Below are 27,303 nucleotides of genomic sequence, written 5' to 3'. Positions count from 1 at the left end.
GGCATCATTACAAGGCCACACAGAAGTATGGTGGATTAATCCGTGGGAAAGTAATGGTTCAATGTGTTTTTTCTTTCTTTGAAAGAGACACATAGATTGAATACTGGAGGATCCAGAATGCAGAAATTTGAATGTCCTTTCTGGCTTTGCTGCAGCTCCACAATGCTTTGTCTCTGTGCCCACCTCCTTCCTGGCTTGTAGCCTTCCGCAATAACGCAGACCATGTTCCAGTCACATCTTGCCTCTGCTATCAGGCCTTCATGAATGAAGAATACAGTCACTAAGCAAGCCTGTCTTGTTGCAGATCATTTGTTGTAGGCAGCAAAAAGTTCAAAGCAACATAACTTCAGAGAGAAGGACCCATCTAGTAACCTGCCTAGTGGAATGCCATACTCAAAGCACCAGTACTTCTGCTTTCTTCTTTATCAGAGGATCCTCTCACCTGTTCACACAGCAGTGTCTTGGAAAGCTTTGTAGTTCTCGGCTCTTCGGAGCTCAGATCAAGTGTAAGTAATCTCTTGGCCTATCAAAGGGTATGATCAAGTGTTTTGATGTGTTTGGTCTTTTGGCCCCGAGATGAAAACCTTGTCTGTGTCCCTTGGACCATGAAGTACAAACCTTTATTACTGCTTATATTCTACTTATACTCTATGATGTGCAATCATCTGCCTCTCTAAAATGACCATAATTCCTAATGTCATTGGAACTTTTCAATGAAGAACAGTACTGATGGGATTGACTAGACCTAAAAATGCATATGCATCATGTATATTAACAAAGGACTTTTATGTTGTTCATGTAAATAAACTACTAATTTAGAAAATAGTGTTAGCCCATGGCTAGACATCTGAATCTTAAGTGCGGACTTTTTCTTTCAGTCTCTTCCACCCTCTTGTTGATCCCTCCCGAAAGTTGAATACTTTTGAGATGTCTTGCCATCATTAAAAATTCTTCTCTTCTCCCATACAACTCTTTCATACTTTATCCAGGAGTAGACTGCTGTCTCCACAAGTCCAGGAAGCCTGACTTTCCTGTATGAAGCAAGCATTAAAGTGCTGCAGTTTTGTAGTATTCTGGAACCACTAATACTTAAGCCCTGCATAATGGTTTATCTTCTAACCTCCTGTTTACAATTGCTCAGACTTTCCAGAAACTCTCACTTTTCTGGCTGATGGTTCCCATGCTCAGACTCTGCTTGTCGGGGAAGAGTGTGTGTGTGTGTGTGTGTGAGAGAGAGAGAGTTCCATAGCTGAAACAGCTGTGCTTGAATGTTGAAATTTAGCATGGACATAACTGTAATAGGGGAGAAGTGCCTTTAAGTATGCTAGGTAAAATGGTCTTTGATGTGGATACGTTATGCTGTAGCTCAACAAGAAGTTCTAGACATGATGCAGGAATCACTTGGTGAAATTCTATGGCCTATGTTAGGTAGGTCAGACTAGATGATCATAATGATCCTTTCTTGGCTTAAAAATCTGTGACTCTGAGCCATTCCACTGCGGTTTATTGTACAACGTTTATGCTCACTCTTAGAGTGCAGCTAAGGAAGAATATTCAATGCACATGTGACTATTAGGGTTGCCAATTTTCTAATCTCAGAAAACCAAACACTCTTACCCCGCCTCCTGCCCCGCACCTTCTCTGAGGTGCCCCGCTCACTCCATCCCTCATCCTCCATTGCTTGCTCTCCCCCACCCTTGCTCACTTGCTCATTTTACCAGGCTGGGGAAGAGGGTTGGGGTGCCGGAGGGGGCTCCAGGATGGGGCAGGGGGTTAGGGTGCAGGAGGGGTGCGGGCTCCAGCTGGGAGTGTGGGCTCTGAGGTGGAGCTGGGGATGAGGGGTTTGGGTGCAGGAAGGGGCTCAGGGCTTGGGCAGGGGGTTGAGGTGTGGGAAGGGGTGAGGGGTGCAGGCTCTGGGAGGCGCTTACGTCAGGCAGGTCCCAGAAGTGGTGACATGTCCCTCAGGCTCCTAGGGGGAGGGGCGGCCACAGGGGCTCTGCGCGCTGCCCCTGCAGATCACATTGGTCACGGATCCTGGCCAATGGGAGCTGCGGAGCTGGTGCTTCGGGCTGCCAACCAAACTTCTAATGACCCGGTCAGTGGAGCTAACTTTTTGACTGGGTGTTCCGGTCAAAAAACAGACACCTGGCAACCTAGTGACTAACTTATCTGTTGGGTACAAAGGGGACTGAAAGCATGCATGGGCTGAGTAGGGTTGTGAGCTTTCTAATCGCACAAAACCAAACACCCTTGCCCTGCCCTGCCCCTTCCTTGAGGCCCCGTCCCTGCCCTGCACCTTCTACGAGGCCCCACCCCGCATTCACTCCATTTATCCTTTCTCTATCACTTGCTCTTCCCCCACCATCACTCGGGTGAGGGCTCCGGCTGTGGGTTTGGGCTCTGGGATGGGGCCAGAAATTAGGGGTTCAGGGTGTGGAAGGGCTCAGGGCTGGGGGAGGGGGTACAGGCTCCATCTGGGGGTGTGGGCTCCGGGGTGGAGCTGGGGATGAGGGGTTTGGGGTGCAGGAGGGGCTCAGGGCTGGGGCAGGAGGTTGGGGTACTGGAGGGGGTGAGGGATGTGGGCTCTGGCCGGGCGGCGTTTACCTCAAGCGGCTCCTGGAAGCGGCCAGCATGTCCGGCTCCTAGGAGCAGGGGTGGCCAGGTGACTCTGCGTGCTGCCTGCGCCTACAGGCGCCATCCCCACCGATACCATTGGCCCCAGTTCCTGTCCAATGGGAGCTGCAGAGCTAGCACTTTGGGTGGAGGCCGTGCATGGAACCCCCATGGCTGCACGTGTTCCTAAGAGCCAGACGTGCCGGCTGCTTCCAGGGGCCGCACAGAACCAGGGCAGGCAGGGAGCTTGCCTTAGCCCCGCTGTGCCGCCGACTGGACTTTTATAGCCGCCAGAGTCCCTTTTCGACTGGGTGTTCCGGTTGAAAACCAGATGCCTGGCAACCCTAAGGCTGAGTCAAAGACTCTGACCAGGCCTTTGTCCTCAGTACCTGTAAATCTCAAATTGTAAAGGAGTTAGGTAAGGCTACTGCATACATTTCAGGTGCACCAGAGGGAGCTTTGCAGCTGAGGAAGGTATATTCTGCTTTTATTCTGTGGATGACTTAAAATGCATGGATTTTTTTTTTAACTTGTAAAATATCAGTAATTGTAACAAGTTGTGAGAATTTATGAAGTAGTGAAGATTAAGACCTGAGTTCTGCAAGTTGCTTTGTGAGGGACCCAAGGGAGCCTTGTTGAAGTCAGTAGGGCACCTCGTGGATGCAGGGGTCTGCCTAAAGCAGAACAGCAGGATCAGTACCTATAGGTTTTTCTTGTTGCTTTTTTATTAAACCTTGGAAATTCTGTACAAAATTGTTGTATGGTTGCTAAACCCTCAAGTTAGGAAATGCTCCAGCAACTTTAATTTTAGCAACTACAACTCAATCTCCTTGTTCCTAGATGAGGAGAAGTACATAGTAAACTGTATTTACTTAATATTAATACATAAGAGATGTACTATAGAATATTGTGCAAAATTGCAGGCATATATAGGTCAGTTAAATTTTTAGGTAAATTAGCTTTGTAGTTAACTGTGTAAGCTCCTGAACTGTACTTAAGGAAGGTTGTACTGCTAGATAAGCAGTAAATGTGTTGTATGTGAGTGTTAAAAAGTTTCATAATATGCACAAAGGGACAAAGTTTAAAATTTCACATGAACCCGTGGCTGTAGCATATCATGACTTCTGACGACATAGCTTTATAACCATAATGTTTCATTAACACAGATTTTTATATGGAATGCTAGATACTTTATTAGTCTGTTGGTTAGATAATTTTTTTTAAGGTTTTGTCATTTAAAAGATTGCATAGTGAGAAGGTTGAAAGGGTTGCTGATGAAAGGAGGAAACCAAAATTGCACAAGTATGAGTGTCTCTGTCATTCTGGTAATGACTTTGCAAGAAAAAGAGCCTTTTGCCCTCCTATATAATGAGGAACTGACCCAGTGTAGAATTTATTTTAAGAAAGTCCCTGTAATTGTAACTGTTGTGATATCTCCCCTACCAACATTAAGATGTGCAGGTTAAATATATATAATAATCCATCTCTATGGAAATATAGCATCATATAGAATCAGATTCTAATCACAGTTACACTGGTCTAAATCCAGAGTAATTCCAGTGAATCAGTTGACTTGAGTGAAATGACTCTAGTATTAATCCAGGAAAAGTGCCATCAAAATCTAAGTATTACTTATTTTTCTAAATCCAGAATCCCAAATTGCAGTGTCTGAGCCGTATCTTAACATGATCTTCAGTGAAGTTACATATGATGTTTGTAATGCTCCCACAATGTTTTTAGTTCAGATATTCTTTCTTTATATATATTTACCCCCATCTTACAGTTGAGTTATTGACACATTCCTTGAATTAAATTATCTTTTTTTCTGTGAGGGGATGATATGAATCATTAGTATTCAATAATTTTGAGGTTTTTGTAAGGTTTGAAAATAGTACTGGAAAAAAGTATGGTTGGTTTATGTGCTGCTCCTCCTGGAGACGACATGATACACCTCTGATTTTTATAATGGAAATGAAAATTCTCTTTGGACCATATGGAAGCTCAAAAGCTTGTTTTGTGAGGAAACTCCTAAAAATGAGAGCTGTAAATGACTAACAATAGCCATTTCCTGTTGTTGAATTAGGTCACTGAATTATTTTTTTTATTCTTATTAACTATTCCAGTTAAAACGTGGTTACACAAAACGAGTGATAGATGCAGTTTGATATGTTCATGTGATAACATTTTGAGAAATATAGAATACACTAACTTTCTTCTTCTTCTTATATGCAGGCAGAAATTGTCAAGAGGCTGAATGCTATATGTGCACAAGTTATCCCCTTCTTATCCCAAGAGGTAAGGTGGTAGTTTGCAGGTACTGGCCTTAAAAGATGCTCTGTTGTTGTTGTTACAAAAGTGGAGCTTTGTAATGATCTCTCTGGCTTTGTAAAACTCATGGTGACTATATTTCATTTTCCAAGGTGCTGTTCCAACGTCAATGTCTTAAGTTATATTCTACTGAATTTTTAATAAGTGCATTTATATAATAGATTACGTTCTAATGTGCTAAGCAAAATTTAGTTGTTTAAAATATTTTGCTGTCAAGTACAATGTAGTGCTGCTCAGAATAATGACTTTGTCAAACTGGCTTCTAATAGGATAGATTGAAAAATTGCTAGAAATACATGATTTGTGCTACATTCTTGACAATGGGCATTAAAAGTAGGCAGAAATGTATGTAGGGCTATCAAATGGTGATGCTCTAGATAGTAAACATACTAATGAAGCTTTTGTCTGTTGTATTCTTCCTCTTTTATGTCTTCTGTGTGTTTGAGGAAAATACACTGAAGATTAACTCTCTGTAAGCACTGACCTCAAAATTAGGATTCAGTCTCATGAGCTTGAGTGCATTGCAGATGCCTTCTGAGAGAGACAGGGAACTTGAGGGAAAGGTGTGGTGCTGGCTGGAGGAACCTTGCTACCATTGGCTTGTGTGGGATAAAATGAGAGTGTGGTTCGAGAAAGGAGAATGTAAGTGTATAGTGGCTTTAAAAAAAAGTTTTGTTTTTGTTTTTTGTGCAGGGGCCGGATTTGGACATGGGAGGCCATTGGAAGTAGACTGGCTTGATGCTGTATAATTTAGGAATTCATTTCAGTAAAATCAGTGGTGGGAAGTCAGAGCTTACACCGGTGTTTCTTTGTAGTGCAGCTGCAAAGCATTGTATTGCAGTCTGAGAATGTACTACAATTCTTTCTCCCACCCTTTCAATTGTTCCACAAAGTGTCATTGCTTTTCAAGAGAGCTGTTCATCCTTCTGCTTGCTGGAGGGTGTGTGTGTGTGTGGCCTATAAAGTTGTGTTTATGAGGGCTCAATGTTGTAGTGAGTTACTGCACAAACCCTTCTCTGCTGCCACTGGGGGCCTGAATTCAAGTCCTGCCTTGAGTCACAAATGAAAATTAGTTTAATCCTTGTACTCATTTGTTAATGCTACAGAAACACTGCACATTTGGAAATTGCTCTATTTAGGAGTTACACAGGGTTTGAATAGAGAGATAGGATTGAGATGTATTGGCTTTTATTTCGGAAAGCTGTCACTTTACCTATTCCTGATTCGAGCCAGTGCTATTGGTCCCTTTGCTCTATGCATAGTAAACTGACAAAAGTTTAAAAGACAGGTGGGGGAGAGTATTTGGCAAGCAGAGCTGTGATCTGGGCAAAAAATCAGGTCCAAATGCAGTACGAAGTGGCATTTTGCCTTAGGTAGGAATAGTGTGGTCCTGCATTCAGAGATCTTGCTTTATTATTATTATTATTTTATTTATTTTCTGTGGTTGCAGTTTTAGAACTTTCCATTGAAGTCCTAAAGAAATCCTTGTTTTAATACATAAATTAGCCAAATGGTTCAGCTGTACCTTTCTCCGTTCTCCCTTTTCACACGCACAAAATGAAAACTTATTAATTAGAAAAAATATATGTGGTTTGTTGGTGATATTTGAGGTTTTTGCCGTCCTTTTGTTCATCTTAGGCTTAACCCTTTCTATGTGTTCATGTGAAAAAAGGGGTAAAGTTTTGGGGTTTGTGTGTAAGTGGTGGTGCCCCAGTCAGTTCAACACAGATTTCTTCTCTCCTACTGCTCCACATATATCATGCTCACCTTACTCCACAATCAATCTGCTGAAAGCTTGCACTACTGATGCATTTTAAGTGATGCTCTGGAGGGAGGAGGAATCATGAAGGATGCATTGTTGCCTTTTTCTGCAGGCAGGGAGAATAATCTGTGTGGGATGCATAAGCAGAAATTGGGGAGCTGTGCTAGGACTCTTAACTATAGTGTAGAGGACTATCTACCAACTTTCTAGGCCATGTCTGCATCACAAATTTTGGTCAACGCAAATTAAGTTTGCAAAAAGCCACCAAAGTTAGTTGTGCGCATGCATACCTGGCTCCTTCTGTTCGTGCCGAGGTTGCTCACCAAGAGTGCATAGTGTAGTGCACTATAGGTAGGTGTCCCAGTGTGCAACCCACCATTCTCCAGTGTGCTGTCTTTTGGGAAACTTTGGCAGTGCATGGTGAGGGAGAAATGAGCCATACAGGGGTGACTAGGAGCAAGGGGTCAACTTCCCAGCGTGCAACTGTCTCGATCCCATAATGTCGTCTTTTGCACCTTTTTAAAAAAATCCCACAAACCCACATGGCCCTTCTTGCTGTTCACCATCTCTGACTGGAGTATGCACAAGTCTGCACGAATGTCGTAAGTGTTGCAAGCACAGGACACACGATCCTCTGGTATTTGCAGAGCCATCAGAGGAACCAAATCAGCAAGGAACATGATTTCTTGGAGGACAGATTGCTGTGGGACAGAGAGAGAACGAATTCAAAGTTTTTAGTGGCATTCACAGAGCAGCTGCAGATGGTGGAGCACCGCATTGTAACGCAGGCATGGGATGAGAAGCCATGGCCACAGAATTTTCATATGCACAAGGCCATGTTCTTGGATCTGTGGGCCAAACTCACCACATTCCTCCAGCACAGGGACACCAAAATGAGAGCTGCAAGGACAGTGGAGAATCAAGTGTGATTGAGCTGTGAAATTAGCATTGCTAGAATGCTACCAGTCAATGGGAAATAATTTTGGAGTTGGAAAATCGACTGTGGTGGCCATTGCCATACAAGTGTGCAGGGTATTAGTCATGTCCTGCTATGCAGGAAATCTTGGCAATGTGCAGGACATAATGGATGGATTTGCAGCAATGGGGTTCCCGCAGTGTGGTGGGGTGAGACATGGCTCACAAATTCCTATTTTGGCACCAGAGCACCTTGCCACAGAGTACATCAACAGTAAGGGCTTTTTTATGGTGATGAAAGCATTGGTTGATCATTTGGGACACTTCACCGACTTCGATGTTGGCTGGTCAAGAAGGCGCATAACACTCACATCTTTAAGAATACAGGACTGTTGAGAGAGCTACAAGCAAGGACTATTTTCCCCAGAGCAGCGGATTACCATTAGTGATGCTGAAATTCCAATAGTGATTCTGGGGGACTGTTGGCAGGTGGGGTACAGGGCCAATCCTGTCTGCACTGCCTGGTGAATGACAAGCGCTCGCATTGCCTGAGGGTGAACATCAGGCATCCGGGGTTAGGAGAACTTGGGCCCTCCCTGCTCCACCAGATTCCAACCCAGGGCTCATTGAGGCAGTAATTCGGGGTCCATTCTGGAGTCTGTGCTCTGGAGGGTCTTCCTCTCTCAGCCATGGCTCATTGTTGCCAATTTCTGCAATTGAAAGGCCTGTGGCAGCTTAGCGTTGAGGACCAGGCCCAACCACGTGAGCCTTCGGTGGCTTCTTGACAGGAACTTGCAACACACAACTGCTCTCCTGCTCCAATTACCCAGACCGAACTAAACTGCTCTCTTTTGAGCTCAGTGAGCATGTGAGCATGCCCAGCAGGGGCAGTTGGGCAGGGTTTTCTGGGCCTAGAGCTGCTACTTAACCTTTACTTCCCCAGTGTTGGGTTCATGCACCCCATCACAGGGATCCAGCCTATCTCTTGCTCCTCATGAAGCTGTACACAGGCCAAAGAAAGATTCAACTACTGGATCAGCGGATGCAGAATGACAGTGGAATGCACTTTTGGTAGATTGAAGGGGGGCTGGCGCTCTTTGCTAACAAGATTGGATCTCAGTGGAAAAAAACATCCCAATGGTTATATAGCTGTCTGCTGTGTCCTGCATAATATCTGTGAATCAGAGGGGGGAAAGTTGCCACCGGGGTGGAAGGCAGAGGTGGAGTGGCTGTCTCCTGAGTTTGAACAGCCAGCCACGAGTGGTATTAGAAGCGCTCAACATGAAGTTGTATGGCTCAGGGTAGCTTTGAAAAAGCACTTCAACAGTGAGCCAAGTAATGCATTATGGAATACTGTGCTTTACTTGGCCCGTGTGTTTTAGGGCCTGTTAGGAATTGTATGGTGCTTGGTGTACATTTATGAATATAACTCCATCAATTCACCTATTAATTTTGCAGTGCTTGCTTTACGCTTGTTTGTTACTGTCATTGATCCTATGAGTTGTCACACTGTAACAGTAACAGTGGGTGCTTTCAAAACTGCTAAGCACTCTGCAGCTAATGTTGTGAAGCAATAAAGATGAATTATTTTTCAAATAGAATTTTATTCTGTAACAATCAGTGCAAAGAAAAGTATGTGCAATTTAAAAGCAAATACATTAAAAATTTAATAAATTAATGGAATAGAACTTAACAAAGGGAAGGAACATTCATGTCCATTTTTCCTACACATACATTGGCCTGTGGAAGCTCTGGTTGTTCTTAATATCCCCTGGTGTAGAGTGGCAGGGGTGGGGATGTGGCCCTTGATACCACATGGAATGTTCGGGGGAGTGTAGGAAGGTGCTGTAATGACGTTCTCCATGGACTGCAAATGAAGGCAAGCCCATGATAGTTGAACCTGTAGGTCCATAAGAATCTGTAGCATCTGCCAGAGAAGCTCCATTATGTCCTGGTGCATCTCCTTCTCTTCCTGCCGGGACTCCTCGGCTGCCTCTTGTCCACTCTTTCCTTCTCCAGGCTGTCTGCAGTGTTCACCCTCTAGCCCCTTTGCTCACAGTCTGATGCAGCACTGGCTTGCAGGATTTCATTGAACATGTCATCTGAGTCCTCTTCTTCTTTCTCCTCCTTATCTGGCTCAGGCATTCCAAGGGCGTAGAGGGGGAACCCCTCAAGGCCGTAATGGCAGCAGCTGCAGGTAAAACACAGAGGTACCATTGTCCATATAGTCACAACAGAAAGTGAAAGTTAAGACTCCGAACTCCCTTCCCTTGCTCCTCTGAGGTTTTAAACAAGACTGTGGGGAGTATGGCCTGCCAGATTTGAAGGAAATGGGGAGGGAGTTTCTTGCATGAAACTGAGTAAAGGGCAATGGCTCTGAATACTGGCACCGTTTTCTTCAGGTGTTGGTGATCTTAGCTGATATCTCTCTCTTGAGGGAAACAAAGGCACAGAGTGCATAGCTGCTGCTGGTATCCCAAAGCCACCCGGGCCCGTACGTACTAGCTTGTGTTCTGTAGTGGTGCCTGCCAAAGTTATTGTCAAATGGTGTGGGGAAAGCATCCTACCGTGGAGGAAGAAATAAGTCTGCCATTCCTAGAAATCTTTGGGAGAGGATTGCAGAGTACCTCCATTAGAGTTTCATGGAGATCTCTGAGGAGGAGTCAAAGGATGTTTCTGTGTACATAAACTGCTCTGCATGGCTCCCCTTCCTGCAGGCGAATGAAAAGGAGATAATGCTATCTCACACTGACTGGACTGTGATGGAGTCTCAAAGAGGTCCTGGCTTGCAGCATAGCTGGACTCTCTGGTCGCATGTCCCCCATCTTCCTTCTTCACCTCTTCCTGAGTCTCACTTTTCATGCCTGGGACTTAGGTTCCTCAGAGGAACCTGTGGTTGTCTGTGGGGTGGTGATGGCTTCTCTGTCATGTATGGTATGCAGCTCTTTGTAAAAGTGGCAGGTCTGCACCTCAGCACCTGATTGACTGTTGGTCTCCCTGGACTAATGATATGCCTGGTGCAGTTGATGGCCCCTGTCATACCCCTTCCCCTGCTTCCCCTGTGCAATCTTCTCATAGATGTCCATGTCTCTGTGGCAGGTCCATATCTGTGCTTGCACAGCCTCTTCTCTCCTCAGGCCCAGGAGATCCAGTATCTTCTGTTTACTGCAAGCCAGAGCGCTTCTGGAGGATGTAGCCTGCTTGGCAGCTGGGCAGTTGCACAGAACAAGGGAGAGCTGCTATGTTTGCTTGCCAAGCTGGACAGTCAGAAAAAGGCATGCAAAAAATTTGTGGGGTTTTGAAGGGCAGGGAGACCTTCTGGTCTCCATGACTCCTGGGCCACGGAGATGACAATTGTGACCAAAGCAGTCAGTATAGGGCATTGTGGGACAGCAGCTGGAGGACTGTGAGGCTCCATGTTCATAATGCTGTGTCTACACTCGTGCTGCATTGACCTCAATACGTCGACCAGGGCTCAACACCGCATGGGAAGATGGGGAGAGGGTGCTTATATCGATGGAAAACCAACTTAAGTGTAGACACCTTATCATTAGATCTACGCCAGGCGGCTAACATTGACCTAACTTTGTAGTGTAGACCAGGCGCTGGCTGTGGGGAGCAATTTTTCAATGCATGATCAAGGCTGTCTTCATTAGCAACTTATGTCGGTATATCTGTCACTCAGGGGTGTGGAAAATCCACAACCCTGAACGATGCAGTTATACTGGCCTGATTACCAGTGTAGACAGTGCTACGTTGACGGGAGGGATTCCTGCTCTGTTGGATTATCCATCGTGTAGTTAGCGTCTTCAATGAAGCACTACCGCTGCACCTTTTTAAGTGTAGACAAGCCTTTAGAGAAATAATCACACACGTGAACTGCACTACCCATTCCCACAGTCATGCTCATTACAAGGAACTTAGATGATAGACAGCTGAATTGATCTAAAGGATGTAGTTACAAAAGGACATTGCCCCACTTCTTTTATGGATACAATACTATCTACTAAGTACCTAAGCCCATTGACATCAATGGAAAGACTTCATTGGGCTTTGGATTGGACCCTAAAGTTAAGCATTTTCAGGTCTACAAATAAAATCTTTTATGGTTTCTGTATTTGTCTGTGCCAATTGCCTCCACTTTATAAAATCTTGGCCCATAATGATTTCTTCACCTGCTCACGTCTCATTCTCTCACATTTATCAGCAGTATACCTTCTTATGTGTTCATGTTCCATAGCGTCAAAGCTCTACAGGCTAAAAAGGAAATGAAGAGGTTCAAAAAAAATTCAGAACTTCACCTTTTTTACATGCGTTTACAAAGAGCAAAGGGAACATTTCCAAAAAGTCACTGTGCCAATTTGTCTTGCTTGGGGGCAAGTGTAAGCATATGTAATTTTAATGCTTTTAATAGGAATAAAAAAATCTGTCTTAAAAATGCCACTGATTGAACAAAATAAGGTCTTTATGCTGAAGTGGTGAAATTCTAGTAACTGCGTAGCCTCTACCTAATACTAATATCTGTTAAAATCATGTTATATCGGCACACATAGATGTAGCAGTTTTGAGTGTTTTACTAATTTGGTTTATAATCTATCTTTTAAAAAAAGGGAGGGGTAATTAAATCCTGTTTTTCATGATCTAGATCAGGGGTTCTCAAACTTCATTGCACCATGATCCCCTTCTGACAACAACAATTACAACAGGACCCCAGGAGGGAGGACTGAAGCCTGAGCCCGCCCAAGCCTTGTCACCCTGGGAGCGGGGAGGGTGCAAAGCCGAAGCCCCACCTCCCCAGGCCAGAGGGGCAAAGCCCAAGGGCTTTAACCCCAGGCAGGGGGCCTGTAACCTTAGCCCCACTGCCCAGGGCTGAAGCCCTCAGGCTTGGGCTTAGACTTGCTGGGGCCCAGGGCCAAAGTCAGCCCTGGCAACCCTGTTAAAATGGGGTTGCGACCCACTTTGGGGTCCTGACCCACAGTTTGAGAACTGCTGATCTAGATTAATATAGAATTGAAATACATTGTGCTTATGCTGTTTACGCATTTTGCTTACAGTATAATTGTTGAATAGTAGCTTAAAAATGTGACCAGTCACTTTAGTGTTGTGCCTGGGGGGAAAATGAACAAAATACAGTGGTTACATGCACTGATGGCAACATTATTGCCTCATAATAGCACCAGGTTAATTTATCTTCTTTCTTATTAGCTTCATAAGGAATCAATGGTTTGCAGTAACTCAGTTTGATGCAAAAGATTATGATCAAAATCGTCAGATCGCTTGATAAAGATGCATTGTAGAAGTGTGGAATGATTTAAATTAAAGCGACTTAAATCATTAATTTTAATCATGATTTAAATCAACAAGCAGGAAACCTTGATTTAAATAATCGATTTTAATTGTTTTGCGTTTGTACTTTTTTAGTGATTTCTCTCCCTCCTCCCCACAAGAGGTTGATTTTTGTTAATTAAAATTGTTGTTAAATAGTTTAATTTGATGGTTAATGGTTGATTAAAACATGTTGATTTGAAACGAAATATAGCCTTTACACTAAATTTGATATGCTTTTCCTAACCAGGAGACTATGCTGTATCTATAAACATTTATTTAAGCAATTATGTAACTTACTTTATATTTATTGATTTTTAATTTTTACATTATTTTTCTAACACAAAGTGAATGATGCATTTATTTACTAGATGACTTTTTTTTTTACTTGTGATTTTTTTTCAAGCTCTATTTGGATGGAAATTCAGATTCAATGACAAATGCATAACAACAGAATTTTAAATTTATTTTTGTTAAATACTACTACTTTCAAACTACTGTATGCACAAGGAAAAGCATTTATCAAAAGGTTTATCAAAACCTGTTTTGCCATTAAAACTGATTAACAAAGAATGTATTATCTATAGTTAGTGAATTGAACAGATTGTTTGTTTCCGGTTTCCATGCCCTATAATATTTTAGAACTAGTAGATCTCATCCTCTCACACCTAGATTTTATTCATAGATAGGAAGAGGAAAACAAGCTTTCCTGCTTTTTCAGCTCCCAATTGGTTTCTTAACTTTGAATGTACTAGCTATTGAACTGAAATGAAGAAAATATTCTCTCTCTACTTGCAAAAGAGGCCACTGCTGTCAAAAGCTGGTTTAGCAAATCAACAAATTCTGGTTTGAGGTGCTTAGCCAGTGACTTCCACCAGTTCAGTGGTCTAACTTTCTTTAAAATTTGGCAACAAACCTGTATTGCTTAATATTTTTTTCTACTTAAGTTAATAGGTTATAATAAGTTTGACTTAATTTTAACTAGGGCTGTTAAACGATTAAAAATTAATTGTTAGTAATCACAGTTTTTTAATCACACTGTTAAACAGTATTAGAATACCATTTATTAATTTTTTTTTTAATATTTTTTCAAATATAGGCTCTGGGCTTCACCCCTGTTTCTGCCATCTTGGTATTAGGCATTTATATTAGCAAATGCTGCATGGATTGCTAGTATTTTGTCTAGCCATTCTATGGTGTGTGTGCTGTACCTTCCTTGTAAATCTGTCTCTGCCCTTTGGCTCAGGATTAATATCCCTTGTGCTGTCTGTATAGCTGATATGTATAGTGAAACTACCTAAATTCTGATGTTCTGGTCTGCAACTCCTTTGAACACATAGCGCACAAAAACAGAACAGAGCAGCTGGGCTCTGCAGAGTGAAGAGTTCAGCACGTTTTGCTCTAGATTAATTAAATGCATCTGTTTACCAGTGCTGGAGTGGAGGATGAAATTAGGCCTTGTACACACTAGCCTGTTTTGGAGGATTTCTCACTGTTTCATTACCACTAGTGAGGCTCCCCTGGTGGTGGGAGCGAGACATAGTAGATGGAGCACGGGCATTTTTACCACTACGCCATGTTTGACTTCCTCTGTTCAGGGTTAATCAGCATGGTGGTAGCAATGGTATGGTATGGTCTCTGTTGTTACTACCACTGGTGGTTGTGCGATGGTGGGTAGTGTAGACACAGCTCAGTAGAGGCAACAAGAGAGGGTGATGAGAAGAGACAGGGATAAATAGAAAAAGGAATAATGATACTAGTCTGATTTACAGGAGTGGTAGGAGAATGGATTCCTTGGCCTGGCCTGTTAATCCAATATGAAACACACAGGGTAGTGTAGAGAGAACTCTTTTTGAAGATAAGAACTGATTATTATAATTGGAAGAAAGTCTGTTCTTTATTTGCTTGTGTACAAGAAGAAATGTTGGTTTAAAGAAGTATATTGAGAGTTACATCTCCTGTTAAGTTTTTTCCCCGCCTTAAAACTAGTACTTAAATGTGCTTTACTATAGTATTGGTGAGGAGGATTTTGCCTCTTGCCAGAGTTGTTTGGAAATCTGTTGTTGTTGTTTGTTGTTTTTCTATATTTTTTCAATGCTTTAGAAATAATTGTTACCTCAAAATTATTGGACTCTAATGAAAAGAAATACAGCACCACTTGGAGCAAGAGAATATTCACAGACCAAAAACCTTTAAGTGAGGGTTAAAATGAACATTATACTTCAGAAAACAAAATACTCAAAAGTAAAAAAAATATAAAACCCAAGGGTCAGAGTCTCAGTGTGGAAAGAACAGCCTAGGGGAGGAACAAGGAAGCCAAAATGGCCTTAAGCCCCCTTTGTGCCTTTCAAATTCTCCCTCTTAGGAGCTGTTTTTCTGTCCCACTTAAGTCCCCTTTATGTCACCAAAGCTGTTTAAAGGGGACTTGCACAGGATCTTGCTTTTATTTTCTGTGCAGGTATACCCATATAGATTTATTCATGGGTATCCATACAACTAAAACTTATGCAGGATCTACCCCAAGATTCCTACATCAACCTTAATTCTGCACCACGTCCCTACTGTAACGTAAACATCCTTTCTACCACTTTCCATGGTATTCTCTCTTAATACTGATCAAACTCTCTCTCTTCCTCCAAAACTCTTAATAAACAGTTGCATTTGGGATTGACATGTGACTCTCTGCTAGAAACTACATCTGGGTGAGAGCCGATTGGGATGGGGGAGAGGAGGTGAATTTGCAAAAAAAAAAAAAAAAAAAGAATATTTTTTCTTAAAAAATTAAATGTGTATATGTAAACCTAAATTCATTGAACTCTCTCAAAATTTCAGACAGCTGTGCCTAGAGTCCTAGGGCCGGATTTTCTTGCATTCCAGCCTCTGTGCACAGCTGTTGTGGCACAAACGGGTAGGAAAACATCTGGATCGGGCCAGCTGAGACTTGCCGCTGGTGATGGGGCACTCTTAGCTGTTCTAGAACCAGTATATTTGGCTCCTGAACCAACTGTTTCCCAAACCCCAATATAGGCACGTGTTGTTGTTTGGAGGGGGGTGGGAGGCGGAGGTGCAGTCTTCACTCTGGCTATCTGCAGCCTGCATACGCTTGGTATGCAAATTGGTCCTAAAAATCATGACAACTAATAAGCTCCTGACACACCACATCTCCTGCAGTGTGCTGAACCAAACTGCACATCAGAAAATCTGGATCTTAGTTTTGAAATATAGTTCAGAGTCGATATCTCAAAGTCTCCTGTTCCACTACAGCATAAAGACACTATTATACCTGGTGCATCCTTGTGATGTGAGGTCTTGCCTATACTATACTCAATTCAGCCTCTGGCTATAGATCAGAGAACAATACACTCCCCATAAAGGCCTCAGATCTGGCTGAACCCTCTTCTGCGCAAATGCAGAGACGTCAACAGGTAGCCTGTACTGTGGAAACCATAATCTCCAGAGTGTGTGCATGTGTGTTTTTTTGTTTTGTTTTGTTTTTTGTTTTTTCCCCCCTGGTATGGCGTTCATTTCTGTAGTCTCATCAGCACAGTGCAGCTCCAACTAGGCTCGGCTACTGAAATATGGATCTGAGTGCAGGATTGGGACCTGATTCTGTTTTAAATGAATGTTTTCAAATAAATATCCCATAAAACTTTCAGGATGTAGCCATCCTAACTGATAACAGAAGTAAAGCATCACTCAAGGAAAGATAATATAACAGCTGAAGCTTCTAAATTGTGTTGTTAATTAGACCATGTTTTTGATGGAACTGTTTAAACTATTAAAACTTACACTTTTAGGGACTGAAATAATTAACTTTCACATTTTTGACAGAAGTGAGAATGGAATTTTGAATTTCCTTCCCATGGTTGAATTGCTCTGAAATGTACCAAGAAAGGGAATCTGCTTTTCCTGTGATGAGGAAGCAGTGTGACTACTGAAATGCATTCCTTTCCTTTTCAGTACATATCTTTTATTTAACAAGATTCTGTTGTAAGGAAAAGGTCCTGGGTTTTAGGATGGAGCATATTTTTCAACAGAAGAACACATTGCCCTGATGAATAAAAGAAAGGCAGGTCTTGGAGCAGTTCACTTTGGCGAACGGGACTATGGTACATGTCTAGGCAGGTAGTTACTTAGATAAAATTCTCCCTTATACCTTCTTTCACACATCCACACAGCAGTTTACTGTTTACTCACAGAACCATTATTTCAAGCCCTGCATGTGGTTGAAGGGTTAGAAAAAAGAAAGGGAGGGGGAAAAAAGGAAAATCTGTGCTTAATTGACTAGAAAGCAAATAATTTTATTTTGTTTCTGATCTTCATTTATAGCACCAGCAACAAGTGGTGCAGGCTGTGGAACGTGCCAAGCAAGTGACCATGGCAGAACTGAACGCAATCATTGGGGTATGTGGTCTTTCCATTTTAGCTCTAATAGTGTTTGTAATTAGCTCTCTTTCTTTATTTAAAAAATAAAAATTTAAAAACTTGCTCCATCAACTGAGCAAAAGTTGTGGACAGCAGTGAAGTTAAGTAGTCTGACTTAATCTGCATAAAAACTGATTGCTACATAAAAACTTTTATTTAACCGTGGCCATAAGGTGAATAATGTAACTGTTTTATCCATCCCTCTGGGAATCACCTTTTTTTTCTTTTAGTTTTTGTTTGTTTGTTTTTAAGTAAAACTTAAACTTTTTTTCATTTGCTTAGTGCTGTTCAGTCTGCCTCTGTAACTACCTTATAGGTAGCATTTGATTTGCACTGCTACTGAATTAAGGTCCCCCCCCCCCTGTCTATGCGCCTGATGGCCCAAAATAGTGAGTATCCACTTTGTAGTTCACTTTTTAAAAATAAAAAATCTCTCTGCCCCCCCCCCCCCCCAATCTACAGGTAAATGACAATTCTCAAAGGAATTCTCAAATTCTCCCATTTGCCTGAAAAATACAGGGCCCCTCTTCTGAAAACACTTTTGCCAACAGTATAGCATAGTGTAGAAGTCCTGCAAGGTTTTAGGAGTTTGGGCAGCCATAATGTTTACATCTTATGACTCAAGAGGAAAGGAAAAACAATTAAATATTGGCTGTTCATATTGCATAAAATAAAGGTGAGAAATCATAGCTTAATAGCACATTATTCACATCTATAATTATGCAGCTGGTGCAAGCAGTTGTTTAAGCTATTCTAATGAAGATTCTACAACTGTACTTTCCTTATTCTACCCCCTCCAAAATGCTTTTTCTTTTGTGTATAGATTATACATAAGTCTTTCCTTTTTTTATTCAGTGTATCAAATACACTTTGAAATGCTAATTATTCCATTTACTTTCATTAAAATTCAAATTGCTGAGTGAAGATGTGGCTAAGGGTCGCCAAATAATCAATCTGAAGTGAAGATATTGCTTCAATTATGCCTCTGTCTTTTAACAAGGAAATCGGGACTCTCTGATCATTGCTGATGGTAGTGTAGAGCAGTTGTCTGATTGTAGCTTGTTTTTAATAGTCTGTTTCTAACTCTATTTTGTATCCCTCTGACCACAAGAATACTGGTAGTCAATTAGAAGATATAAATGGAAAAGAGTAACCTTTATTTCCTGTGAAGTGCCCCTTGGAAAGAAGGGGATGAATCAGAGCGAGTCGTGTAGACTCATGAATAACATTTGTTGTATGTCTTTTACGCTCCAGTAGGGAGAGTGGGAGATGAATAATTTCCCAATTAGTTTTCATTACCTAACCAAAATACTGCCTACTATTAACATTCTTTGCATAAAGTAAGTTGCAAAAGATTTTTTTTTAAAGGTAGATGTGTATGTGCTGCATGTCTCTGTGCATTGCATTTTGTGTGTGTGTGCCTGCATGTATACACATACTTTATTTATAAATTTGTTATTTATATAAAGTGTGTGTGTGTGTGACTCAAGGTGTGTGTGTGTGTGTGTGTGTGTGTGTGTGTGACTCAAGATTACATTTCTTGAAGAATCTATAATGTTTTCTTTCTACTGGAGAATCAGGTATTAATGTAAAATTTGTGGCATTATTGCAGATTTTGCTTGTTGTTTAAAGTTTATCCTGCTTTCCACGAACCACTAAAACACACACACTAAATATAAAAAAATAGAGTGGATGCTTATTCAAGAGTTTGGTGATCTTCTTTTCTAAAGGACAGAACTACATTTCCTATTTTGTCCAAGGCTGTCTGATCCTACTTTTTCAGATTGATTGAAATTCTACTTGGCCCAGATTTCATAAAGACTGTAATTTGTGGCTTGAAGAAGATAACTCCCCATTTACCTTTCCCACAAAAAATAATTTGTACTTACTGTATTTCTTTTGTACACTTTTGATTTGGAAAGATGGGGATATTTTTATGTGGATCTCTCGTAGTTTTTGATAAAAATGTAGTATAACTGACCGAAAAAGTCTTGTTTTGTGGTTTAAATTTTTATATAAAAGGAGTAACCTGATGCAATCTGTAGGAGATTTATTAGGAAAACTGATTTAATAGGATAGCAAGTTATCAAATCAGCCTAAGTTTTAGTTGTATGGATACCCATGAATAAATCTATATGGGTATACCTGCACAGAAAATAAAAGCAAAAATATAACTGTAGCACTAGCACTAGAAAAACTCTGGTACACTTAAAATGCATACCAATAAAAAGCAAAGTACATAATTAGAACATACAAGGTCTTTTTAAAAAACTCGAATTATGCTCTGTCTTGTGTTAGTTTGCAGTTTGCTATATCTGTCGGAGTTCCTGTTTGTTGTAACATTGTGGTGTTGTTTTTAAAAGGATCCACTACTCAGTGGCTGTTTACAATTTTTTTTTTAAATAATCTTTTTAAAAACCATTTAGTTCTGAGCTGAAGTTGTACTGGACTTAGAGTTTTTAAAATATAATTGTGGATATCCAGTTTCTGTATAATGCTTACTGTATACTGAGATCCCAGGGCAAAAGCCCTTTTTGGTTTGAATGGTGGACTGTGGTTTAGGATTGCAGAATTGGATCCTATGAGAGTTAAGGATGGCACAAGGAAAAAAATGGATGTGCACAAATTATCTGAGTTTCTCTCTTTGAGCCTCATGTATATATTTTTACATGAATTTATTTGGATTTAATGAAATCTGATGAAGCACCTTTTTAACTTTGCAGTATTATTCTATCTTCATTGGTAAATGAACCAAATCACTGATCCATGCAGTTTAAATGCAAAATACTGAAGTGAGCCTGGAACCTGGAGAGACTGCTTGTTCTCTTGACAATAAGCTAGTTGTGTTTAATGGAATGAAACACGGTTATAATGACTTCTTTCACAGGTCATGTTCAGTTTAAAACTGTTGACAGATTGAAACAAGTTACATTTTTTTTTTTTTTTAAGAAATGGTGAAGGATTGGGGGAGGACAAAATACCTAGATATCCTAAGTATACCAGAGAAATATTTTAAACTTAAATGAATGCAGACTTTTTAACTCATGTTTGCAATAGGCTATATTGTTGATTAGAGATCTTCTTTTGAGTCAGTTCTCTTGAACAATTTGAACCCTTCCAAGTTCACGCTGTTGGGATAGGAATGTTGTTTCCAGTTGATCTTGTCATGTACCACTGTATTTTTAAATTAGAAACGGCAAGATCATACTGTTGGAGCAACACACATTGTAGTCTTAAATCAGTAATATGATCTAATTAGGAATGATGTTTTCATTTCCTGTATTATTAAACAGTCATCTAACTTCCTTAAAATATTTTTAATCCATTATTCTGTATAATCAGAACATGCTGTGTGAATGTGGTTGCACTTTAATAAAGGGAAAAGGCACTAATGTGTAATCAGAATAATTTTTTTTTCTGTTTGGGTTTCTTTAGTATGCATATTTAAAATTGTATATATGTTCAACTGCACTTGGGTAGTAAGACAGAAATGGAGGATACCGTTCATATGCCTGTTTATCATAGAGACAGAGAAAAATGTACCAAAACCCAAAAAAAGAACAGGTATGTGATGGTGTTCAAAGAAAAAGCAGTTTAGCACAAGATATGCTGAACCTCCATTTTTAGAAGTGACATTTTAATGATAGGAAGTCTGCAAAATTATTTGCCATCAATTGTGAAGGCAATAACAAGCCTTGGTGGTTTTTCACACTCTCTGTGTTAAGTGCTTTCAGAATGACAGCGTAAACTGTGTTAGAGAACTCCAAGGAAGTAAAACTGATTAAAATGTTCATGCTTGAATGGTGCTGATGGAATAGTTCATTTGGACTTTCTCTACCTCCTGCAGCTCAAGCTGAAATATTAAAATTCAGTGGATTTAAATCTCTCTCCCCTCAGCTCAGGAAAAAAACATTACATTTTAATAGGTTTTAAACTCATAATTCATTGGCTTGGAGCAGCACTATTAAATCTATTTAAATATTACTTGTATTACTAAGGATATGATTTAAATGATTTTGCCTTTACCAATCTATATGTTTGAGTTAAAAAAAAAAAAAAGCTTTGGTTTAATTTGTAAGCATTTTGTTTTACTATGTCAGTTTTATTATCTTCTTTAAAAATAAGATTCTGTTTTTAAAGCAACTGGCAGTTGCTGGAGAAAAGGACCCTTTTTATATTGTGACATGTAATTATCAAGCTATAAAGTTCCCTCTTCAGTACACCAGTTGTCAAAATTTCCATTCCATGTTTTAGACTGAAACACTTGTTTGCTTGAGCTCGGAAGCTGCGTGGTTTTTTTTAAATATATGAGTAGTCCATCAGCCAAACCTCTCATACTTTCACAGCAGAAGTGTGGAACAATGCCTCTTAAGAAAACAATATGTCATCTTTTATGCATTCACAGATATGAGGATCTTAGAAAGCGGTGTGGTGTAGATAAGTGCACACAAGTTCTAATAAAAACTTAGCATCAATGCATGCTATTATTCCCTTGGCGCCAGTGGTCCAGAGCTCCTGCTGCTAAATGCTAATGTGTTTTTGCACTGGTGCTTAACATATAGAGCAATTTCTGACTCCTTGTGCAAAGTCTTCTCTCTGCCTTTCAAACGAGATTACAGTGTAGGTAAGAGTAAGGGCCTGTGGTCTCAACCGGATCCTCAGATGATGTAATCTGGTGTAGCTTTATTGAAGACGCACTGAGGCTCTGGCCCTGGATCTTTAGAAGGGAAGAGGAGCTAGCTTTTCCTGCCGATCTAAACATCTAGATATTGTATCTATTTGTGGGAGGGTCAAGCGGAGCTTTAGCTCTGTAAATTGTGGATGTTTTCTAATTTCAGTTTGTTCAGTAAAGTCATCCTTGCCAACTGTGTGTATTCAAAGATGGTAACTTCTGAGAGGAAGGAGGGTGCAGTATAAATTAGTAAATGCACTGTGACCCGTGTGCAACAATGATTTCTCTCTCTGTCTTCTTTTTATTGTTTGATCAAAGGCTCTGCCCATATTAAGCAGTGCTTGGAGCTTAAAGGCTGTAAAAACAAATTGGCCACCTGCTGTATACTGTACACAGATTGTGATGGTGGGAAGGCAGAAGAGGAGGTTGGCTCAATGGTGTATCTGTTTTGTGTTGTATTTATTTGCATCTTATGCCCAAGGAAATATTGAAATGCACTGTGTCATATTTAATTACTGTATTCAGTGTTTGTGTATTGAAAGTGCAAGTTGGCTTGGATCAAATGGCTTGCAATTTGTGATGGTATCGAGTGCTTTCAAGTGAATTATTTATCCTTTGAGTTTTGATGATTTAACCTGGTGTAGAGGGCTGTAACTGGTAACTTCTTCTGAATTGTTCATCTAAAAGCTGGATAGGTTGCAGGTGGGGTTGCCAATCCTCCAGGATTGGCCTGGAGTCTCCAGGAATTAAAGATTATGTTATGTGACGAAATCTTTAGGAATACATCCAAACAAAATTGGCAACCCTAGTCGCAAGTGATGCTGTTCTGGGGGTGGTTGGATTTCTCCCCATACCCATGTGCCAGCTACAGGACCTTATAGCAGTTGAAGCATGATTTAAACAAGTCTCCGCCCCTCCTCAGCACTTGCTGTAATTCAAAAGGGCTGAAAAAATAAGAGAACCTGAGTCCTCTTTGGGGGCTTTTAGGCAGTTAATTTTAATGCAGGTATTGTTTGTTTAGTATTTCCTTGCAGGGGTGCTTGAACAATTTATATAGTGGGGGTGCTGAGAGCCATTGAATCAACCTGTAAACCCTGTATACGATGGAAATCACTTCAAGCCAGGGGGTGTGACAGCACCCCTAGTTCCAGCACCTATGTTTCCTTGACAACTGTTCCCGGTGTATATATTTTTAAAAGAGCCTTGTTATGTTTGGAACAGAACCTTGCCATTTCTCTGCTCATGCTGGGTGTCCTAATTGTTGAATTATATTGGCCTGTCACCACCAGAGTACCCAGTGACATGCTGCAGTACAGACTGCAAATCACTTATTACTTCCCACTCACCAATGAGTTGAAGTCAGAGGTCTTACTCATTGCGATTTAAATAAGTGCACGTGACATGATCAGGATCATATTTGATCAGGGGGAAGGCATGGCTTCTGACTCCACATTTCTCAAGGTCTTCAAAATCCTTGCAACTAAGCTATGTGACCACCTTTTTGAATTTTAGTCTCTGCAGGTGTGTGAAGCCCTGTGGAGAATTTGCTTCAAGTTCTGTGGCAACAGCATGTGTTACAGACAACCACCTGCAATATTTTCCCTCTAACTGTTTTTTATAAGCTAGCACTTCATGCAAAGAAGAAAAGAGGGAGAAAAAAAATTGCTTATGTGGTCTATAATCTAACACACACAAGTTGCTGACAAACCAAGCCTAGGATTTGTCATTCCACATTGGTCCATCAAGCACAGTATGTTGCCTTCAGCAGTGGCCTATACTGGTGCATCAGAGGGAAAATGGATTCTGTAATACACCTATGTGATTGTGCAGTATGGTGTGGGTGGAGATTTCCTAATGATCACATCCTGGAAAATACTCAACTGGAAAAATAAGGATGCAAAAGTACCCGGGGGAAATGCAGTTGTCTTTACATGAGCCTGTCTGGGGAATATGTGAAGTCATTATCAAGAGAGTCATGGTTTCTTTAAAACTAGTGTTCTAAAATAATCTCTAAATACACTACACCCATGATATAGACTTTTTTTCCAGTCATATTTTGTAGGCTGAAGCACTCAAGAATTAACAGGGCCCTGATCCAAAAGAGCACTTAACACGTTTATCTTTAAGCACAAATAGGTCTGTTGACTTTGATGGACTAGTCATGTGCATAAAGTTAAGCATGGGCTAACATGCTGTCCTGGCCTGGGGTCTAAATTATTGGAGAAAGAATAATCTAGAAAAGGAAAATATTTAGGGGCATTAGTGTGTGGCAGAAGAAATAAAAGAGATGTTGTTTGAAGTTCAAATTGTTTGAAATTATTTTGTTGGTGGATGATGTATTAGTTAAGACCATTCCTTGCATACTGTTTACAATTTTGGAGAGTCTTATTTACTATGTATCTGTGCAGCCCACATCACTATCGTGTTTAAACACCTCTCTAATGTGAATGAATTTATCCTAAAAACCCCATTGTGGAGTAAGGAAGTACTACTTTCTCCATTTTAAAGATGTGGAAACTGAGGCACAGCGATTAAGTGGGTCACCCAGGATGTCCCTCTGTCTGACAGAGCTGTAAATTTAACCCATCTCTACTTAGTTCAAGTCAAGTGGTTTAGCAACAGGACCTTTCTTTACCCAAGCTGCTGTAAGCAGAAACTGCCCTAGAGGGCAACAAAAATTATTCTGGATTTCGGTTATTTGAATAATGGTGACGAGAGTAGACAGACTGGAGTGCTGACATTTTAGAAATAAAAGGGCGTAGGTCCTAATTAGAGCCCTGTGTGAAGAACTGGGAGTGCATCCACTTATGTCAGTACTGAATTGTGGTCTGTGGGTCCAATCCTTCTCTCCCTGAGATCAATGGGAATTTTTTAATTGGCCTAAATATGAGCAGACGTGTAACATAAGTGGAGGTCTCCTGAGGAACAGAATATATTGAAAAGAATGGTAAAAGAATGATGCCAAGAAGTTGCCTACTAACAAATTTCTGTCCCAAGTAAAAGGTGTGCTGAAGTTGAAGGGGTGTCTGTGTCTGTGTCTGTGTCTGTGTGTGTCTGTCTGTAAAAATAGGCATATAATATAAACATTTAAATACTTTAAAATTTTGCACAGTATAAGAATTAGCCACTGTGGATATTAAAACTAGCCATCAAGCAATTTTACGCCTAGCAGTTAAAAATCAGGAGGATGAAGAATCATTTTAGATGTAAAAGCAAGATAAACAAATACAAACCTATTTGTTTTTAATGTTGGGTCTTGTGTTCTTGTGTAACTCAGGCTAACTCAGTGTGGCTCTTTGCCCTCCTCTAGTGGCTAGACCTCATAGAGGTTTGAGTATATTGTTGACTCCGTGCTAATGGCTCAAGCAATACAAGCTCACTTTTTAGATCTAAAGGCCCCAAGTTCAAACCTGTAGGTGATGAGGGGCATTGCTAAACTCTTCTACCCCTAAAGGTTCTGTATTATATGACTCATGAATCTCATGTGTCATTCCTTCAAATTTCCATAGATCAGTGGTTCCATACTTTTTTCATACCATGAACCCATTTTACAACAGAAGTTTTAGGACCGCCTATTTTGTAGTTCTATGGACCCCCTCCCATCCACCCATAAAGAAAGGGGTCTGGTTGCAAACATCCCTCTCCCTCTCCCCACCAGACCTTTTTGCAGCCTCTAAGTTATAAGTGCATGACACAAACGCTCCACAGTCTCTTAGGAGACAGGCATTGTGCAAGGAAACACACACACGAGGTATGGAGATTAACTCCATTTCCCTCAAGGTGTGGATAGAACATCTAGCTGAAATAGGTGTTATTACTTCTGTGCGCCCCACGTGTGGGCAGTTGTTGCCACTGAATGTGTGTAATTGTAGTCCCACTGTTGCCATTCCTAGCTAGCCCTTGCCAGACCACCCTCATCCTTCTGTTCTCCATGCTGATCTGTGCATAGGTATTGTAGGTCCCAGTGGTGGTTCTGCTGCATTTGGAGACTTCTGCCTTTTCTGTTACGACAGGTGAATTCCATCCATGAAGAATAAAAGTTCCCTTTTATTAATTGACAGTGGTGACATTTTTAAAACAGGGCTTAAGTGGAATAATTTTATGCAAGAATTTCTGCCCTTTATCCGGAAGGTGATTCCAAACAGTGTTGTTCTCTTCTCTTCTCTACCCTACCCTACCCTACCCTACCCTACCATTCAGGCCCCAGTTTACACTAGAAAATTAAGTCGGCATCACAGGTGCTGACCTTCCCAAGGGGTGCTCAACCCCTGCTCAGCCCCAACCCCCTGCCCTGCCCCACTCCACTTCTTCCCCCAATGCCCCACCATGCCTCTTCCTGCTCAGTTCTGCCCCTCCCCCAAGCGTGTCCCTTCCCCTGCTCCTCCCCCTTCCTCCGAGCACCTCTGGCACACCGCAGAACAGCTGATCCACAATGAGCAGGAGGCATTGGGAGGGTGGGGGAGGAGTTGATTGGCGGAGGCATTGGGAGGGTGGGGGAGGAGTTGATTGGCAGGGCCACTGGCGGTGGGAGGCACTGGGGCAGGGCATGTGAGGGAGAAGAGGTTGGCTGCCAGTGGGTGCTAAGCACCCGCTAACTTTTTTTCCTGGGTGCTCCAGGGATGGTGTCGGCACCTATAGTCACCATATTCACGTTGCACAGGGGTGGGAAAAATCCACATTTTTGAGTGGTGTAGTTAAACTGGTCTACTTCCCTATATAGTGAGCACCAGGTTGACGGGAGAATTCTTCCATCAATCTAGCTATGGCCTCTCAGGGAGGTGGGATATGCCAACGGGAGAATGCCTCCCATCAGCGTAGGTAGTATCTACACTGAAGCACTCCAGCAGCATGGTTGCAGTGGCACAACTGTGCCGCTGCAGCGTTTAAAGTATAGACAAGCCCTTAGTTATAATTCAAAAATGTGTGGGTGGGAATGTGTGATTAAAATAATATCCTGAATTCCAAATGCTCTGCAAAAATGTGCACACTGATTTTTGCAAGTGACTAAACCATGTGCCCTTTTATAAAGGGTTTGCTGCGTTTCTTTGGCTGAATCTTCCTTTGTTGTTGTTTGTTTGTTATCCTTTTATAGCCCTAAGCTATGTTGTTGATTAAGAAATCTCTGTACAAAATGGATAAATGGTGATACATAGTATCTGTACTCAAGATCAAGAATGGAAATGTACTCATACTTTGTCTTTCATCCCACTTGGTGTTTCTGGGTTTGTCTTTCTAGGCCATTCAAAGAATCCTGGAGGTACTT

At 41.2% G+C, this 27,303-nt stretch overlaps 1 protein-coding gene across 7 annotated transcripts in view; it reads left to right on the top strand.

Annotated features, from left to right (window-relative positions):
• LOC128839355 (transducin-like enhancer protein 4) overlaps positions 1 to 27,303 on the top strand; it is a 120,957-nt gene that overhangs the window by 31,402 nt on the left and 62,252 nt on the right. For 5 of the 7 annotated variants that reach the window (XM_054032276.1, XM_054032272.1, XM_054032275.1 and 2 more), the window contains exons 5-6: positions 4,846 to 4,908; positions 17,273 to 17,347. In XM_054032276.1, the coding sequence (XP_053888251.1) occupies positions 4,846 to 4,908; positions 17,273 to 17,347 (138 nt within the window). The remainder of the gene's footprint in view (positions 1 to 4,845; positions 4,909 to 17,272; positions 17,348 to 27,303) is intronic. The other 2 variants (XM_054032277.1, XM_054032273.1) reach the window with 1 other exon arrangement.

The sequence above is a fragment of the Malaclemys terrapin genome, chromosome 6 (genome assembly GCF_027887155.1).
Source record: "Malaclemys terrapin pileata isolate rMalTer1 chromosome 6, rMalTer1.hap1, whole genome shotgun sequence".
NCBI classification, from domain to species: Eukaryota; Metazoa; Chordata; order Testudines; family Emydidae; genus Malaclemys; species Malaclemys terrapin.
The sequence above is the reverse complement of the archived record's forward strand: the minus strand, read 5'-3'. Positions and strand labels throughout refer to the sequence as shown.